The 20,701-nt window shown below is 39.7% G+C and overlaps 2 protein-coding genes across 2 annotated transcripts in view; both read right to left on the reverse strand.

Moving 5' to 3' along the window:
• The window catches only part of CCDC162P, a 94,066-nt gene extending 84,647 nt beyond the window's left edge, over window positions 1-9,419 (reverse strand). The window contains exons 1-4 of the mRNA XM_006881228.1: window positions 9,342-9,419; window positions 8,578-8,751; window positions 3,580-3,591; window positions 1,376-1,599 (exon numbers count right to left, since the gene is read on the reverse strand). Coding sequence (XP_006881290.1) covers window positions 1,376-1,599; window positions 3,580-3,591; window positions 8,578-8,751; window positions 9,342-9,419 — 488 coding nt within the window. The remainder of the gene's footprint in view (window positions 1-1,375; window positions 1,600-3,579; window positions 3,592-8,577; window positions 8,752-9,341) is intronic.
• Window positions 9,420-15,240: 5,821 nt separating this feature from the next.
• The window catches only part of LOC102873701 (coiled-coil domain-containing protein 162-like), a 60,091-nt gene continuing 54,630 nt past the window's right edge, over window positions 15,241-20,701 (reverse strand). The window contains exons 6-7 of the mRNA XM_006881229.1: window positions 18,121-18,274; window positions 15,241-15,345 (exon numbers count right to left, since the gene is read on the reverse strand). Coding sequence (XP_006881291.1) covers window positions 15,241-15,345; window positions 18,121-18,274 — 259 coding nt within the window. The remainder of the gene's footprint in view (window positions 15,346-18,120; window positions 18,275-20,701) is intronic.

A 20,701-nucleotide genomic window follows, 5' to 3' on the forward strand; every position in this document is an offset into this window, starting at 1 on the left:
TACTTTGGACATGTTGTAAGGAGAGACCGGTCCTTGGAGATGGACATCATGCTTTAGAGGGTGGAGGGACAGCGCAGGAGGGAAGGCCCTCTATGAGGTGGACTGGATTGATTCAGTGACTGGGTTAATCAGGATGAGAGTGTCAGAGACAGTGCAATTGGCACAGGACAGAACAGAGTTTAGGGCTGTTGTATATAGGGTCGCTGTGAGTCGCAAGCAACTCTATGGCATATAACAACATAACAACAATTCTCTTGTTCTCTTTGAATGGCTACCTCCTAGTCTATGTACAGGTTCTGAAAGAGCACAGATAAATGCTAGAATTCCCATCCTTTCCTATATTGTCCATAATTTATGATGATCTACATTGTGGAATGCCTTTGTATAATCAGTAAAATACAATAAACATCTTTCTCGGATTTTCAGTTAAGATTCATATGACAAATGGATCTTTCTTTCTTTTTTTTTTTTCAAATGGATCTTTCTTTCCATGGCTTCTTGGGTGTCCGATTTGTATTTCTGGCAGAGTCAGGGTCTAAAGCACGTCCCATAGCTCCCACCATCCTTCAGACCCAAGGTGCCATGCTGGGCCATGTTTATGCCTCTGAGTTCAATACAGCAAGCTTCTCAGAGATTCAACACTTGGGCTTAATTGTGCAGGCAGTAGAGAGAAGTTCACAGCAGCATCAGGTCCCATGTAGTGCTCCTTGGGACTAGGAGTTACAAAGCTTGGAGTCAGCACTGTGGGGACACATCATAAACACAAGTTCCCAGCAAAACACTGGGTAAAAAGATCAGGAAGTCTCTGGGTTCAAAGGTTTGATTTATGCAAAGTTCACACTTACTAGACTACCGTAAAGCCTATTGCATGAAAATGTTGAATTAAATACAATGTTTATCAAAACGAAAAAGTGCTCTATTTTATGACTTGAAAACATTGCTTCAGTATTTCATGGGGTCAGGGAAGAAGTCATCTGACTTTTTAAGTTGGATTGCATGACCTTTGACACTGTTGGCTGCATAACCTTGTATTTGGCTTTAATTTTCTTCTTAATTGCCTCATAACCGTGCCTGTCCTGAATTAGTTAAAATTTCAACTCTGAGACAGCTTTAAGAATGGATTTCGTTCTTAACCTAGTAACTGCTTGTGTCTGAGGGCAGACTAGTGGACTCCAGCCTGCCTCTGGAATTTATACAACCGAGTGCTTCTTGTAAATCAATATAGTTAAGGTGCCAGGTGTGCAAAGGACTCTGGTACTGGGAATCTAGGATGTAAGGGGCTAATTTTGCCCTTAGAGCAAGGGGCAAGAATTTACTAGACCCTAATCCCCTTCTTCGACTAATTGACAGGTATTTCTGCCTCAGTGACACTCACTTGTAGAGCTCAGTGAACTGTTTGTGTAGAAGCAGTGTGTTGACTTCCTGGCCTTGCAGTTTGAGGTGGCCCCAGTGCTCCTTCAGCACTTCCAGCTGCTTCCAGAGTATCAGGAAGGACCTCAACAGAGCAAGGGATGTCAGGGCATCACGTGAGCCTTCTTGAAGTGCAGAGGCCTTTGGACAGCTTAGGAACCAGCTTCTGAATTCAAGCCTTTTGGGCAGCTCCTGCTGAAAGTATGACAAAAGTCATTATTTATTAATCATGATTCTTTACTAGAGAACCTGTCACACGTACATCATGCCAAATAAAGCATTCTTTGGGCCATCGTTCACAAACCTATAGCACAAATAGTGCCCAGACAGGTTAACTATCCCCTCTGAAAGAACAGTGCATAGAAAAGATGAAAATGTTTCAGTATCAACTTGTGTTTCAATCTCATACCACTCAAGTATCTCAGAGCTGAGTGTGTATGGATCTGTGTTAAGGAGAGAGGAATATTTCAGGAAAAGAGGGTGAGGATAGCCATACAATCTGAAGAATATCTTCAAGATCATGGAATTAAAGATGGGAAAATTACTGAATAAATTATTGCTCAACAATAATACCAAAAGTAGAAATGAAAATAATTAGGCAGATAACATTAATTTTGATTTTATTTTATTATTTGACAGGCAATTTTATTTGGAAATTATAACTTTCTCATTTATTTGCCACCAATGCTTTCATGAAATAAGTCTTTTCTTGAGGGACTGACTACCAAGCCTGGAGAATGCAGAAGGTATTGCAGCTTCTGTTCTCCTGCAGCCAGTGGTGTGAGGGTCAAGTCACCCACAATCTGACAGACAACAAGGACCTGCTTCCAGATAAGAATTTAACCACTGCACCAACACAACTCTTTGGGAAAATCCTAAATACCCTTAAATGAAACATAGCAACAAATGAGATTAATTAAATGATATTTGGAAAGTCAATTTATTTTGTGACTATGCTCATGGTGTCCACTTCCTAAACAGCATGCCTCTGGAAACTCTATGAACTTTGATAAATGACGAGAGTTATAGGAAGGCTTTAGGCCTTTTGTTCATAGGGTTGCCATGAGTCCTGCTCTACTCAACAGCCATCAAAAACAACAATATGGTAACTTTTTACATAAGTGATTTAATGGACGGGAGAAGGAACAGGAAGCAGAATAAAGATAGTGGGGGAGGGTAGATGTCGGGGAAAGTCGGACCTTAGTCAGAAATGGAAACAAAGAATGGTAAATAGAAGGATCAAGAGCTCAGCCTGCTCCTTGAACTTGGCACTTCGTGGTCTACTGCACACAGCTTGGCAGATGTTCTGAGTAAATCATGTGATTCTGCTGTGAAATTTAGATGGTTTGTTCAAGTTCACTGAATTTCAGCCACTAAGGCACATGGGAAATCTATTGGAAGGGTGCTGGGGGGAAAAAATTCTACCTTAATAAAAGAGCAGAACCTTACAAGAAGAAATTTTTAGCTTCTGTTTCCATTTTGAGGACAAGGAAGATATTTTGTGGACACACCCAATATGACAGAACTTGAGTTCTTGATGACATTGTTGAGTGGCTTCTAGACTTCTTGTAATGGAAAACTAATAAACTCTGATTTAAGGCACAGCTAGTGGGGCACCAGCTAGTAGCAAGAGCATCTATTTGAAGGTAGATGGAAGGTTAGGAAAAGCTTCCCAAGGAGAATAGTTTCCAAGTGGCAACCTGATGATTGTTGTTGTTAGGTGACATGGAGTAGCTCTGACAGTACACAGAAGAGAACAGTGCCTGCTCTTGCATCATTCTCATAATTGCTGATGTGGTGCTCGCTTTGGCAGCACATATACATAATTGCTGATGTGCTTGACCCCATTGTTGCAGGCAGTGTGTCAGTCTATGTCATTGAGGGTCTTCCTAATGATCATGTTTTTGGTATGTGCTGATGAGTTCAAATCAACTCATACCTGACCCCTCAGTGGGTGGGTTTTCAGAGGCTCTAAATAGCACTAGAGGAGTCTGTCCATCGTTCTCCCTCTGAGCAGTTGGTGGATTTGAACTGCCTGTTTTGGGGTTGACAATGCAACTTGTTTTTACCCACTAGGGCACCAGAACTCCCTAATTATTAGCTTCTGATGATTAGTAAGAGGTAATCAGATGATGAGGTAGAGAGTGGGAAAAAGGAAAGTTTTCCAACATAGAGACCAGGCTGAGTAAGAGGACAGGAGAGTGAAAGCAAGTGAGCATGGTATATCTGAGCAAATGAGAGAAGTTGAGAAAATAAATATTGGTAGGAAAAAAAGTCATAAAGTTTAGTTACAGCATTTGGAAACTGTTGAGTGTAAAAGAAAAAAAATACATAATAATATTTCCATTTTTCTCACTTACTATTCAATTATGCATGTCTTGTTCCAGATTGATATTGTCTTTTTATCCATTAAAAATAATATTTGCATTTCAAAAATATTATCCTTGTAAGTAGATTTAAAGGAGGGACTAATGAGTATTAGGAACTCAGGTTCATATTCTTATTCCAGCTATAGTAGATGGCATTGAATTGGATTCTGGTGATGGTAGGTGGAGGATAGAAAAAAACTATTCAAAAGGATTTAAATAGTAGGATAATAAATCTTGGTCTCTGGTTGTTACTCAGATTGTTTGGTTTAAATAACTGAACAGGTAGTGGGATCTTGCATTGTTGGGAAATATAAGAGGACCAAGTGCTGCAGAGGAGCTGAGTTTGTGATTCACTGTTTCTGAAATAAAGCATTTTAGTGAATATATCTCGTAGACAGTTGAATATATTGATCTGATAGAAGAAAGATTTGGATGTGACTTAAACTGCTGATCTTTTAGTTAGTAGCCTCATAGTACCCAAGTGAATTTTGTGTAAGAGCCATCACAGCTATAAAAGTAGAGGGTTTGCGTAGGGAGAGTCAGCAGTGGAGCAGCATAGCAGTTAAATATATGATTCTTGCTGGAAAAGAAGAGGACTTGAATTTACCGGAGATCTCAAGGACTTCAGTATAGATTATACCTCAGCATAAAGAAACAAAAAATTCTCATGACTGGATTAGTAAGCAATGCCATGACAGGAAGAGAAGAGACTGATGTTGTCAAGGATTTCATTTTTCTTAGATCCACCATCAGCACCTATAGAAACAGCAGTCAATAAATCAAAAGATGTATAGAATTGGGTAAATTTGTTGTTAAAGATCTCTTTAAAGTGCTTAAAAGCAGGAATGACATTTTGTGGACTAAGATGTTCTTGATTCAAGTCATGATATTTTCCTTCTCCTTTTTTTTTAACAAATCCATAATTTTATTTGCTTTTCAGTAAGTTTAAAGTCATGGTATTTTTCAATTGCTCTGTATGCACGTGAATGTTGGAAAATTAATAAAAATAATCCAAGAAAAGTTGATGCCTATGAATTAGCGAAAAGTAGTGAATATACCATGGACTGCCAAAGGAACACATTTGTTTTCAAAGAAGTGTAGCCAGGGTTCTCCTTAGAGGCAAAGATGATCTTACCTAATTTGGACATGTTATCCAGAGGGGCCAGTTCTCAGAAAAGGCCATGATACTTGAACTATGTTCTTCGGGTTGGCAGCACAATCCTTACCACTAGACCATCAGCACTTCATGGCAAAGTAGAGAGTCAACAAAGGAAAGGAAGACTCTCAATGAAATGGGTTGACACAGTGACTTCAGCAATGGACTTGAGCACAGACAGGGTTGTACAATCTGCTGTACAAAGAGCAGCTATGAGTCAGAGACAACTTGACAGCTCCTAACAACATCATCATCAAGGGGCCCAGACTGCTAGGTTGGAATTCATATATTTTTCATCATTAGCCATGTGACTTTGGACATACTACTAAAATCTTTTGGAGCCTCTGTATTCTTACCTATAAAATGAAAATATTAAAGAATACTATTATTATTGGGAGAATTAAATAAATTAATGCATGTAAAGCACCTGAACAGACCTCAACTCCTAACTAGTAGAAGTAGCAATAGTAAGAAGCAGTAGTAGTCAAAATGGTTTAGTGAGTTTGGCACAAGAGGTACAGTGCCTAGAGTCCACATGATGTTTTACTTCATCTTAAAAATCAGGTAAATAGGAACTTTAGGTTGAATAAAATGTATTAAGATGTTTGTCTTTATACTAACATAGAAATAAAATATGATTTTAGATATTTTTAAAAATAAATGGTCTAAACTATAAAAGTGCCCAAGGTCTATGAAAGTAAATATATGGCTCTGGTAGTAGAGTTACATGTCATCAAACTAACCCTAATTCATAGTGACTTTGTAGTGACAAAGGAGAGACTCCTATAGGCTTTCTTGGCTGTAATATTCATAGGAGCATATCACAAGGTCTTTCTCCCATGGGGCCACTGGTGAGTTTAAAATGCTAACTTTCAGTTAATGGACAAGCATGTAATCCCTGTACTACCAGAGCTCCTGCTAGTAGTTGTGAGATGCTATTGAGTCAAGTATGACTCATAGTGACCCTATCAACAGCCAACATGAAGCTTGCCCTATCCTGTGCCATCCTCGTCATTGCTGACATTCTATTGATGAAGTCACCACGTCAATCTATCTTGTTGAGGGTCCTCCTCTCCTTTTTGTGTACGATGTCCTTTTCTAAGTAATAGATTCACCTATCTACATGTCCAAAGTATGAAAGACTAAGCTTTGTCATCTTTGCCTCTAAGGAGAATTCTGGCTGCACTTTTCCCAAGACCTATCTGTTTATTCTTTTGGCAGACCATGGAATGTTCAGTATTCTTCTCCAGCACTACAACTCAAAGGCATCGATTTTTTTTTCTGTTATCCATATTCATTGTCTATCTCTCCGATGCATAGCAGATGATTGAGAAGACCATGGCCTGAATCAACCATCACTACTCATCAACATTTTGGAGAGGTGTCTGACAGCAGACTTGCTCAATGCAATCAATGTCTCCTAATATCCTGATTGCTAGTACCAAGGTATTGATTGTTGATGCAAGCAAGATGAGATCAATAATAACTTCCATCCTTTCTCCGTCTATCATAATGTTGACTGTTGGTCCTGTGGTAAGGACCTTTGTTTTCTTGACGTTGAGATACAATCCATACTGAAGGCTGTAGTCCTTGATCTTCTGCAGCAAGTGTTTCTGTGGTGTCAAAGGTTTATTTTTCAAAATGTCCCCTCTAGGCAATGATTAACTATTTGTTTGGTTCTTTTTCTGACATATTTATTGTATTAAGGAGAGAAGATCAGCATGGGAAACAAGCCACATCCTACTAGGCTTTGATAAGTCCATAGGACCTTACTGCTCTTGTTTTCTTTTTGGGATGCTGCCTTTCCAGCTACACTATAACTGATAGTCTATAATGCTCACCAGTTTCTAAAGCTAGCCTGCATTCCTACAGTCATATTAGGTATTCACCTGATTGGTTTGAGTCTCTGGCAGACCTTCCCAGGAACCACTAAACTCAAGGGACATAGATGAATGAGGGACTGAAGATGTTGGAAATCATGGAGCTATACAGCAAATCAAACACTGGGGACAAAGTTGGTCTGCTCTTCTTATGACTAGTCTGCTGCGAATCTTAGAATGAATTATAAATACAGTTTCATATTTTCCTCACTTTTAGCAAGCAAAGTTGTGTCATTTGCATAATGACATTTTTTGATGAGTCTTCTACCAATCCTGATGCCACACCCTTCTTCATAAAGTTTGGCTTTGCAAATTTTCTGCTCAGCCAAATTCAACAATGGCCAGCATTTTAGGGATTAGCAGAAGTTAAGAAGCCCACAAAGGAGTCTGAAAGAGAGTGGTCAGTGATGCTGGTGGAAAACTAGGAGAATCCTACATGGAAGCCATGGGCACAGAGGGTTACAATGGGGTTACTAAGAAAGGGACTAAAATGTGTCTAGTGAATTTAGTGACAAGAGAGTGGTTTCTGTGGTGTGATGGGGAAGAAGTTGTTATCACTAGGCCACCAGAGTGGGGGAAAAGTTGATTGCAGTGTTTTGATAAGTAGATGGAGAGCAAGGGAATAGAGATAGCTGGTGTAGATAGCTTTTTAAAAGTTTGACTTGAAAAAAAAGAGACTCAATACATGGAGCACCTGCAGAATACCAAATGTTCAGACATATCTCTAATTCTGGATACACTCAGAATTGTTTAACATAAAATTTATGAAACTAAATGAGCTGATGGCACAGTATCTTACAAGTTGGGCTGTTAACAGACAGCTCAGCAATTGGAAACTACCAACTGCTCTTCAGGAGAAGGATAGGCAGTCTCTGCCTATAAAGATTTATAGCCTCGGACTCAACAGCAGTGCGTTTGATTTGGATTTTGCTAGAGGCTCTTGGTATATTAAAGACTTCAGAGGGACAACCTAGAGAAGAGAATTTTTTACTAGAATTCCACCATCAAGTTGAGTGATATATTTGAGAGTCCAAGACTGAAATGTTCTCTGAGAACCTGTATTTCATCCCTCTGGCCTCCTTATTCCACTTCTATACATGTGAATGTCTCATAAGCAAAAACATCCAGCTGGAGTGTGCATTTCACTTGGTTTCAGCAGACCTGTTATAAGCTTTGTTCTGTTTTGAAAATTTAAAAGAAATGGATATATCACTGATTGGGATTTATAGTGAAAGAAATATTTGAAGCTGCTTTCACAGGACATTTCTACTTCTAAACTTCTCAAATGTGGCATCATAATAGACCTGATGTTCAACAGAAGAGACTGTGGTGAACAGATGCAGCTCTCTAGCCCATGCCCCATATAGAAAATGCCTCTTACAATGCATCTCTGGACAATTACATGCTCATTCATCATGAATTGTGGTTGATTGCTGTCAAGCCAAGCATGACTCATAGCAATCCTATGAACAAGACCTGAAGAAGCCTTTCTATAACTATAGTCGTTTCTTTAAGTTCATGGAGTTTCCAGAGGCATGTTTTTTAGGAAGTGGATGCCACTCCTGCTTCCAAACCTGTCTTAAACTGGGAACTCCACCAAACACTGTCCCCCATGGGTAACCATGATAGCATTTAACACCCGAATGGTACAAGATTCACCATCACAGCAACCCCAGGTCAACTGACAGAAATAGACAGAAGAGTGCTGTACTACTTAGAAGAATGTTCCTCCAAAATATAAGAACAACCGACTTTTAAATACAAAGGACCTCCACAATACCTGTGTATTTTTGCCCTCTGTGGCTTGTTGTCTTGGAAGGCTTTCCACGATCATGTGATAGCTGCTCAGAATGACATCATCCATTAGCAGCTGAAGGCCGACCAGTTCTCCATGAGCTGTCTTACGGTCACGGTCATTCAGTCCACTTAGACACAGCTAAAACCAAGAAATTGATAGTAATTTTGACATTTTAAAGACATTTATGTACCTTTTACATGTGGTTTTGAGAAAACAGTTCAAGCAGTTGCTACTACAAGTCCCACCCTCTTAGCCATTAGACCTCAAATTCATCATCTTTGAGTCAAATTGACTTACAGCTGACCTTCCTGTGGGGTTTCGGAGGCTGTAAATTGCATGAGATGAGACTGCCCATCTTTCTCTTGAAGATCTGCTTGAGATTTGAACCACCAGAAAGGTGCCACCTTTAGGTTAGCAGAGCAACTCCCTGTGGACCAGACCCCCTTCAACTACTAGGATAATCATAAAAAACAGAGTAACGGTTCTAGCCTAAAGCTCTTCTTATTATATTAGACTTGGCTCTATAAGGAGTTAGCAACATCCCCAGTCCTTAGAACAGTATCTGCATATATGGGACCCCTCAGCGACCAAGGTGAAAGTTATGGGCTGAATGACATTGCTGGGAGAGGTTAGCTTTGCACTACTGCTTAAAGAAGGCAATAAAGACTAATGTGCTTGCTGCCAACTAGCAGATCAAAAAGAGGCAGACTGTTATAAGCAAAACTGACCTTGTGTTTGTTTACAGTACCTTGTGTCTGGTCCTCAAAATACACAAACTCAGAGAACTCCACATGAGACAGAGACATAGAAGCAGAAGTTTTTCTGCTAAACCTGAACCTTCACCTTAATAAAATCTGATGTGACTTTATTATTCACCTCAGTGGAGTATCTATATTTTCTTGACCATGTCTTGCTAAGAAGAGTTACAACCCCAACAAATCAGATCTTAAGTTATTGCTAAAATATTCTGAGACTTTAAATAATAAATATCTTTGATGCTTTATGTTTGGGGTTTTTTTTAAGGAGGAAAAAGTTTATTAGAACATAATATGGATCATGGTCCTTTGGGGTTTTATATTGGAATTATATTGAGGCTGTAAGTGCCTTTGGTTCATGACCTCAAAAATGATAATAATAAATGTAGAGGGGCTCAGACATATTCTCTCATTGTCTGAAGGTTCTTCCAGAGTGTCTGGGACCAGGAGCTTATTCAAGGTGTATACCTGGCATTTCCCCTAAATTTCTGTATTTGTTGGATGAAGGTCTCCAAATTCTTGAATTCCAAAATCTGTGCTTGAACAACAATGAATCTGTTAAATACCTCATAAAATGATCAACCTTGAAGGCATTATGCTGAGTGTAGTAAGTCAATCACAAAAGGACAAATATTTTATTGTGCCACTGCTAGAAAAAGTCTAGATATAAGCATTCTTTTAAAGTCATCAGTGTGGCAGGGTAATGAGGACCAATCATTAACTAGAGGGCAGAAACATATTAACTTGTTGGAAGGGAAAGGTGATACACAGTGGAGAGAGGTCAGCACAAAATTCTCTCCTAACCACTGAATTTTACTTTGCCATGGGAAAGGGCACGTTAACCTATCCACAAGAGGGTTCACTGGTCTCATCAATCCACAAGTATATTGAATAGCCTTGTCATTAAATTGAGTGGATCTAGCAGCAGAAAAGTAGAAACCTTATCACCAGCAAAGAAGAAGAATCAAGAGATTGTAATGCATTCTTCAGGATCAGAGTCTTGCACCAGCAGACCAGGGCCTATGGAAGCAACAGCTATAGCAGGCACAGCAGAGAGCTAGTGACCTGACATGAGATGGAGTGGACCTTGGGACTGCTATGCCATTGAACCAAAGCTAAGAGTCTTTTACTCAAGTTTGTTGGAGAACTGTGGTAGGGAAAATCAATATTGGCAGGACTGAAAACTTTGTAACACTGACCTAAAGTTGAAAGGCTCAAGGCTAAGGTGTCCACAAGCACATTTTGGAAGCTGTCCTGACTGATTATATTCTGCTACTAACTTGAATGATAACTTTTTACTTCCCCCAAAATGGTTATGTGTGGTCTGTGAGCTATAACATCAGATTTTGGCCCCTGTAAAGTAGTAAGATTGGTATTGGGATAAGCAGAAAGAGGTTCAGGAGCATGGGGACATGTGTGACCTCATGGGAACTGGTTTTGTGTTATTGTTGTTGTTAACAGGGACAATTCCCCTTGGTGAAGTTGGTAAAGGTCATATATGGCTCTACCCACATGGCCTTTGTTCTTTTTACACAATTCTATACACATCAGTGACATATATATTCCTTCAAACTTATGAACTCCAAGAGCAGCACTGGGCCAGGATAAAGCTAAGAAGGCCAAAAAGTTAGAAAAGAAAGAGAAACAAAACCAGTACACACAGAGAGGAAATGGGAAGAGTGCTGCTATATTGCTGTCAATGTCATGAAGTGAAATGTATGTGGATTGTTGACTGGAAAACCAAAATATCTATAAACATTTACCCAGAAAAGAGACAAAACACACCAGAAAAACCTCTTGAATATGGGTTGTACTCCTGTCTTCTAAGAATTTCAAGCAAAAGAGGAAAAACTGTCACATTCTAGAAGTAGAAACAGGAGCCCTGGTGACACATATGTGAACCCTTGGCTACTGTGGTCTTAAGTTTATTGTTCCAAATAGCTTCCCTAGTCATTTGATTTTTATTTTACCATGTGGATGAGTGGGAATATGTGACTAATACATAAGGGGATTGGCTAATTTTACCATTTAATTGAGTGAGTCCAGCAGTAGAATTGGAGAAATCTCATTACCAGCAAAGCAGCAGCAAAAGAATTCAATGTGTGCTTTGGGGCCAGAGATTCCTGTGCCAGCCAAACTAGGACTAATAGGAGCAGCTTCCATAGCAGCCACAGCAGACAACCAGAAACCCAACATTAGACAGAGCTGACCTTGGGACTGTCACCCCCACGGAACCAGAGCTAAGAGCCTTTGCCCAAGTTTGCTGGCCAACTCTGTGTGTGTGTGTATGTGTGAAGAGCCACTACTGGTGGTATTGAAAGCTTTATACCATTGACCTAAAGCTGTGAGGCTAAAGGTTGAGTTGCCTGTAAGCACATTTCAGAAGCTGTCCTGACTATATACTGACATTGTGTACCATAGAGTTGGAACTGACTCATATCTGAGCCTCCAGTGGATTTTCAGAGGCAGTTAATCGCACAAGGGGAGGTTGCCCATCCTTCTGCTGCAGAGTGGCTGGTAGATTTGAACCATGTGCTTTCGGGATTGTATTGCAGCTTCTTGCCACTAGGCCACCTGAGCTTCCTATATTCTGCTACTAACTGAATTATAGTCTTTTGACTTCCCCAATATGGTTCTGTGTGGTCTGTGAGCTATCACATCAAATTTTGAACCTAGTAAAACAGTAATATTGGTTTTGGGACAAGTAGAAAGAGGTGCAGAAACATAAGAGAACATGTCTAACCTCTTGGGAATTGGTTTGTGTTGTTGATATTGTTCACAGGGAAAGTTTCCCTTTGTGAAGTTGACAAAGGTCACATATGGCCATCCCCATGTCACCCTTGCTCTTTTTACAGCTAGTAACCCAAAGGTTGCTGTTTGAAACCTACCCAGTATTAGAAAGACCTGGTTCTTTGCTTCTGTAAGGACTACAGCTAAGAAAACCCTATGAAGCAGTTTTACTCTGTTATATAAGTTGCTGTGATTTGAAAATAGATGTGATAGCATGCAATAATGACAACAAAGCCAAAGCAAACAAAATGTTGTACAATACCTTAATTAATGCTATGTATTACATCCCAGAATGCAAACATAAAAAAACTAACTTGACCACTGGATCCAATGTGATGAAAAAACAAGTGGATTTCTCACTATTATTATGTACTATCAAATTGGAACTGACTCATAACTGACCCTTCAGCAGGTTTTTGGAGGTAATAGGAGGAGGTTGTCCATCTTTCTTCTGCAGAACAACTGATGCATTAAAACAGCATGCCTCTCCACTGGGAGCATAACTCCTTATTACCAGCCCACCAGAGCTCCCTGGACTACACACCACCAATTACACAAAGCAAGTCCATGCCCACCTTGCTTCTTAAGAATCCCACCCTGGGCTCATAGCTTTCTCTCTCTCACTCTCTCTTTTTTCCCCCTACTAGTTTATTTTAGAGAGCACTACAATGGCCTAGTGGACAGAAAGTTATGCTACCAAGCCAAGGTGGGTGATTTTAATCTGCGGCCCTCAGGCCTGGTTTTAATTGTTGTTCCCCACCCCCCCCCCAAACATTTTTCTAAGTGGTATAGCACTGGTCTGTGCATTGCTATACAGAGGTAACTCGTGGTTGCTGTGATGCTAAACACTGACAATCATGTGCCAAATGCGATAATGGTTACCTATGGTGGACAGTGTTTGGTGGAGCTTCCCAATTAAACAAGCTTAGAAGCAGGAGTGTCATCCACTTCTAAAATGGCTTGCCTCTGGAAACTCTATGAACAGTACTCAGGTCTTTCATTCCTAGGGTCATTATGAATCCTCTACCACTCAACGACACTTAACAACAACAACAACAACAACTAGTTTATTTACAAAACTCGAATACAAACTCAAACAAATTCTTTCAATTGTACAACCCAATGATTAATCCTCCCCTTCCCCTGCACATCCACATCTCTCTGCTTCCAGCCTCTCCCATCCCTTCTGGATCCTTATACTCATTCTACAATAATGGTTTTATATAATATTTATCCTTGTGGGACTGAGTTCACTCAGAATAATGTTCTCCAGTCCCTCACAAGTTAGGTAATAACTTACAAAATTATTACTCCTGTGTGCTGCATAGTATTCCACTGTGTGAATGTACCATAATTTCTCAATCCATTTGTTTGTGGTTGGACATTTGGGCTGTTTCTAATTCTTGCAGTGGTGAATAATGCTGCTATAAACATTGGTGTACAAATCTCAGTTTGTGCTTTAGTTCTCATATTCTCAGGGTATATTTTTTTAGGGTTTATTTCAAATAGTGGAATAGCTGGGTCATGTGGAATTTCTATGTCCAGCTTTTTGAGGAAGCGTCAAACTGCCTTCCAGAATGGTTGTACCATTTTACAATCCCACCAACAATGTATAAGAGTTCCTTTCTCGCCACATCCTCTCCAACATCTATTACTTGCTGCCTTGTTAAACTTGGCCACTGTTACTGGAGTGAGAGGGCACCTCATTGTGGTTTTGATTTGCATCTCTCTTATTGCCAGTGATTTGGAGCTTTCTTTCTTTGAGGAGAAAATCTTTGTAAAATGGTCTTTTTCAAGAGTATAAATTTTAATTCAATTCATAATCCAGAGGTGATCTTTGACAGTGAGGAGGCTTTAAATTGGCAAGAATAGTTATACCAAGAAGTGATACAAGCACCAAATAATGCCAGTTTCATATGTTGCTGGTAGGGTAGTAAATTGATATAGGCTTCCAAGTAGAGCCACTTGCTAATAGCTACCAGTATTAAAGGGAAAAAAAAAGAATGTTAAAGCACTCATACTTTCTGACTAAGCAACGCCACTTTTAAGAATTTAAAGAACAATGAGAGATGCTGAAGATGAGGCTCTATGGGGAAGTATTTTTTATAGTGCTTCAAGTTGGAAGCTGTCTAAATATCCAACGTTATATGTGTTACATAAATTCCAGTGAAGTCCTACAATGAAATATTATTAAGTCATTACATGATGGCATTTAGAACTTCTTAGTATATAAAGCACATGAAAACAAGACTGTACAGCTGAATAGGTAGTGTGGTGTCAGTTTCTCTTAAAAGTACAAATATCAACACATGAGCACAAGGAGAATACTGGAAAAACTACGATGTAAATTGTGATTGTTCCTCAGTTGTACATCCATGATTTATTTTTTAAAGCATTACAATAGTTTGACTTTTTAAAACTTTCCTATATATGGAAAATTTTGAATATATGAGAAAGCAAGCATTATAGTTTACTGAGTTAATCATTCAGCCCTCACAATAGCTAAGCTAGTCCTATTGCAATCTCATTCACTTCCCACCTCCATATTGAAGCAAATTTATGGTTGATTTCATGCTGTTCTTAATATTTTCTAACACGTCGCCACAAATGATGGTAATACATAGAAAAAAAAATGTGTTTCTAAACATGGTCGTCAATTTAAAAGTGTGCGGCAATGTGTTAAATGGTTTTTTAAATTAAAAATGCAGCAACATTTATTTGAATAATCAGGTGAAAAGTTACAAACATTTCAGAATTCTCCTTATGAACTGAGCTTACGACATTCTCTTTCTATCCCTGTTTCATAAATGAAGCAGGAGTGACACACCTTTGAACTTACAACTTGGGGATTTTTCTAGGAGATTCAGAGATGGGAGGTGGCTGGCTGCTCTTCCAGAAACTGCTGATCATGGGAACTTCAGCTGAGACAGAGATCAACTGAGAGCATGATGTTTGTCTGTTGTAAAAAACCAGGGCTCTCCTTTCAGCATTTTATAAAGAAAATTCACCCGCCATGACCCATAGGCTGAATGGCAACCCAATTTTGCAGAATAAGTTCAGCTTTTTGAGTGATAAATGCAATTTATCCTACCTGCATATTGTATTCTAGAGTGTCTGGGCTGCTACACATAACTGGAAATGGTCCATCATCTTCCATAAATGCTCTCCAAGGGAATAGTACAACAGCCTAAAAGAACCAAATAGCAAATGTGCTAATTCTGTATTATGTCAATAAGTAAAAGACATCTGTATACGAATAGGATATCTGTGAGCGCACCCTAAAACACTAGTGGGTGATTCATTTACTATGCAGAAACACTTCTTGATGAATTGTTCTTAATAACATAGAGGAAAGAGTAAAAACTAATTTTCCATCCAAAAGGTGACATAACACAGAAATTTCTTAAGAGTTCAGTGTAGAAGTTCCAGAATAGAATGACTCCAATGGAGCATACATATACAATATAAAAAGTACCTTTATTCATATGATCACAATATTACAGACTATAAGAAATTTTCTTTATCAGCGTTAAGATCCAGTTCTACGTGATTTAAGATCAATGCTGCACTATGTTGCCTGTAAGCTTCTCTCTCTTCCACATCACTGTCCAATGTTGAAGGCATCTTTTACTCCTGTGGAACCATGGACAGTCTAGGATGTGATGGTGTTATGCGTCATAAAGTTGGAACCGACACATAGCTAACCCTTCTGTGAGTTTCTAAGGCTATAATTCACACTGAGAGATTGCCCATTTTTAATCCTAAAGAGTCGATGGTGGATTAGAACCACCTGCCCTTGGGTTGGAAATGCAACTCCTAACCCACTAGGTTACCAGAGCTCAGGAAGTGGTAGGCCTGACTAATCCACTCCATTCTATACTTCAAAGGGAGTTCTGGTGGCTTAGTGGTAATGAGCCACACTGCCAACGCAAAGGCATACGGTTAGAATTCACAAGGTGCTCTGAGGGAGAAAGATGGGCAGTCAACTCCCATGTGAAAACCTACTGGAGGTTCACCTATGGGTTCATTCCAACTTGACCGTACACAACAAGTATACTTCAAAATGTGGTACTGACTTCCAGACAATTCCTGAAGTTTGCTTCACATTACTTCAGGTAGCAGGAAACCAAGACACTTGCATTCATCTAACTTTAGGCAATATTCAAGGAAGTTGAAGCTAAGGGGGAAGGCTTGGGCCAAGAGTCACTGTCTTGTAGCTAAAGGAGGTGAAGTGTATGTCACTTGGTATCATGAAGGCTATACTCCATGACATAAAAACATCAAGTAAAAAATTTTAGAGTCAAAAGGCCCAAGTTTGTGAGTTAGCTTTAAAGATGTATCCACAAAGTCTTTGATGTCAGTCCCATATAGATACAGCTTAATTCCTTTCCCCTAAGTAACATGCTTCTGACGACCTGGGATGCCTCTGAAAACCTGCTGGGGGTTCAACTATGAGACAGTTCCAACTCCACAGCACACACGACAAAAATGAAGAGTGATGGAATTATGGCATAAAAAATATGTAGGATCCCATTTCTGAAAACAGGTAATAAAAAGACTGTGGCTTTTATATTGGATTCTATCTTTTGCTTGGGCCACTCACTCTTTGGAAAACTGTCTGCCATGTTGTGAGGCAGCCCTGGTATAAGAGGTCCAAATTAATGAAGTTGCAAGTGGATCTTCTGAGGTCTGCTGCCGTGTGAGTGAGCTAGGAGGCAACTTCTCCAGTTGAACTTGGGCATGACTATAACCCCGACTGACATCTTGCTTATAGTCTCATCAAGGATCCAGAGTCAGAATCACCCACTGAGATGGAATACTAGAAACTGGAGGAGCCGGGTAGACTAATCCATAATATGTTACACTTAATTAAAAGGCCACTTGTCTCTGGTGGTTCAAACCCACCAGCTACTCCTTGGGAGAAAGATGAGCAGTTTCTTCTCATTAAGACTTACAAACTCAGAAACCTCAAGAGAGGTGACTATGAGACTCTTCCATGAAAAGGGACATCATGCTTGGAAAGGTGCAGGGTCAGTGAAGGAAAGGAAGACCCTCAACAAGGTGGATCGATACAGTGTCTGTGGCAATGGACTCAAACGTGTTGAGGATGAGAATGGTGATGCAGGATAAGAACAGAGTTCAGATCTATTGTTCATAAGGTCTCTCTGATTCGATGGCGCTTAACAATAGTGAGTCAGAACTCACTCAGTGGCTGAGAGTGTTAATTTAAGAATCTATGGCGAACATTTTCACATGGGGTAAACAATTTCACCTCCTAGTGAAACCCATGTGAAACTAGTCACTAGAAGCTTAGTAAGTAAGTACAAATAAGTCTCTTTTTAACTTGCTCATTGGATAATCTACTGGCTCCCGGGTTTTGGATCCTTAGAACCAGCATAAAGTTATGAATGTTGACTATTTTAAACTGCTATGTTTGGGGACAATAGTTAATGGATATACTTTGTGACCAAGTGCCACCATGATTCTCTAAAGCTTTGAAGACTAGTCTTCCTCAGCCTTAAATTTATGAGCGGCTATTACATTGTAGTGCTTTATTTGTGCCTATGAGCTACAAAAATCATCAATATCACACGTGTTAGCTAATACATGTTGCAACTGAGGCCATTCAAGTCAACTAATCACCTGAGTACATGCTATAATTGCTCTCATTATTACTTATTCCATGAAAAAGATCAAGTGCTGGTTTAGTATGAGCTGTGAGTAGATAAGCCGTTGCATTAGCCTGTTAAGCAATTTGGAGACAAAGAGCCTAACTGAGAATAACTGCTGGCAGTGAGGCCCCAGCTTCTTCCTGCAAGAGGTAATAAAGATGAAAGTGCATTAAAGCAAAATGTTGTCTCTGCAAACTTGAAGCCAAACAGAAACAAAGGGGTAAAGTCACCTACACACCACACATCTTTCCCCAACCCACTGCAAGTGTAACAATCCCAATAGCACACACCTGGAGGCTGCGAGGATCCAGTGGCTGGGGCAGACCAAGCTGGGAAGAAAATAGGCTCTTCACGAGAGAGCTGCTCATTGGCGGTAACCCATGGTGCATGCCGTCTGTGACAGATTGGTAAGCAGAAACATTTCCAGCTGCCAAAAATGTTCTTCTAGAAAAATACAGGGGGAGAGTTCACTGAAAGTGGTTCTTTATGCTTCTAAAGTACAAAAATTCTTTCAAAGAATTGTGGCAAGATAGCATTTGGAGATATTAACAGGGGCTTCTTCCTTGGCCATTTTATCTTCAAATCCTCCTTTCTTTATGCACTGACCTTTATTACTGCCTTAATTCATAGCCCTCAAGGGTATGGAAGGCACTGCGGTTGTTGTTCGGTGCCATCCAGTCGAGTACAACTCATAGCAACCCTATGAACACCCATCTGAACCCTGTTCTCTGCTGTGCCATCCTCATCGTCTCCAACACCTTTGAGCCTCTTGCTGCAGTCACTGTGTCAATCCATCTCACTGAGGGTCTCTGTCTCTTTCACTGACCTCCCCCACTTTTCCAAGCATAATGTCTCTTTCCAAGGAATAGCATCTCCTAGAAACATGCTTAAATTATGTGGGATGAAGCTTCACCATCCTTGTCTCCAAGGAGCATTCTGGCTGCACTTTTCCCAAGACATATTTCTTTGTTTTTTTGTCCATCCATGGTATATTCAGTGCTCTTCTCCAATACCACAAGGCAAAGGTATCAATTCTTTCATTATCCTTATTAATTTTTAATATGTAGGCAAATGATTGAAAAGACCATGGCACAAGTCAAGCAGACCTTTATCTTTAAACTGACATAATTTCTCTACATTAATTTGGAGAGGCCCACTGACAGCAGACTTGCCCAATGCAATACATCTCCTGATCTCCTGCTGCTACTAAAGGTGTTGATTGTGGATCCAATTAAGAAGAAATAGTTGACAATTTCAATCTTTCCCCCACTTATCATGTTACTTATTGGTCCAGTGGTGGGGATTTTTATCTTCTTAGTGTTGAGATGCAATCCATATTGACAGCTGTAGTCTTTGATCTTCTGCAGCAAGTGTTTCAAGTCTTCCTTACTTTCAGCAAGCAAATTTCAGCCAAGGAGGGATACTCTAAACTATTTGCAATCGAATAGGTTCTGACTCTTGAGACCGCATTTGTGTTAGGGCAGAACTGTGCTATACAGAGTTTTCAATGACTGATTTATCTGAAGTAGATTTCCAGGCCTTTCTTCTGAGGTACCTCTGGATGGGTTCAAACTTGCAACCTGAACAACGGAGCACACAAGTTATACTCTAGTTCAGAATTATGGCTGCAACAAGGGGTTTAAGCACAGTCGAGATTATGAGAATGGCACAGGATCGGGCACTATTTCATTCATCTGTACGTAGAATTGCTATGAATTGGAGCCTAACAACAAGAAGAAACTAGCGAACTCCACTAAGATTTCCTGCTATAATGATATTGCTCTGTATTTGCACTCTCCACTCTGGCAGCCTCTAAGCTGTATGTGGATGTCAAGCCTTTACAATGTGAAAAACACAATGAAGAGACTGAATTTCTAATTTTTATTCATTTTAGTTGAATATCTACATGTGGTTATTGAACAGAGTGCAGGAGCTCTCATGCCCCAGTGGTAAGGAGTTTGCCTGTCAACTCAAAGACATGCAGTTTGAATCCACCAGCTGCCCCACCAGCGAATGAAAACCAATCTCCTCCCATGCAATTCATACTTAGGAAGACCCGCAGAAGGCTCAGTTTTGAGTCGATTCTGACTTGAGGGTACATAAAAACAGCAGGAGATGAAGCCTAACAAGAAGAAACTAGCAAATCCCAATAAGAGTTTTGGCAATAATGCTAATGCTTTATGTCTGTACTATCTAAATATGGAAGCAACATCTGCACTCTGTAGTATGCTGTAATAACAACAAGCTGCCAAGCACTTAAAATGTGGCTAATGCAGCTGAGAGATTGAATTTTTAATTTTTATTAATTTTAATTGAATAGCCAAGTGTGGATATTGAATAGTCATAGTGCAGTTGTAGCTCAAAGATATCAATTCTTGGATTATTTTAAGACCACTAGATGAGACAATAATTTTTATATGTAAAACCAAATTATATGTTAAATAATGAAAGTGTGGGATTTGACTATGGAAAGGAGTTTGGTGCTTCCTTAGAAAGTTGAGCATACCACTACTGGGAATATACTCTAAAGAAACCATAACTGCCAACCAAGCAGATATATGCACACCTATGTTTATTGCAGCTTTGTTCACAATAGCAAAGAATTGGAAACAACCCATGTGCCCATCAACAAACAAATGGATAGAGAAGCTCTGGTATGTTCACACAATGGAACATTATGCGGCATTGAAAAACAAGGAACTCATGAAATATTACACAGAATGGGTGACCCTGGAGGACATTATGCTGAGTGAAATATTTCAGTCACAAAAAGACAAATACTGCATAATGCCACTGTTATAAAAGAGAACTGACATAGGGGTTGGGGGGAGACTGAGATAGAGGGGATGAATAATGTATACTGCATTGAAA

The sequence above is a fragment of the Elephantulus edwardii genome, unplaced genomic scaffold (assembly GCF_000299155.1).
Source record: "Elephantulus edwardii isolate Elephantulus edwardi_28Jun2011 unplaced genomic scaffold, EleEdw1.0 scaffold00013, whole genome shotgun sequence".
NCBI lineage: Eukaryota > Metazoa > Chordata > Mammalia > Macroscelidea > Macroscelididae > Elephantulus > Elephantulus edwardii.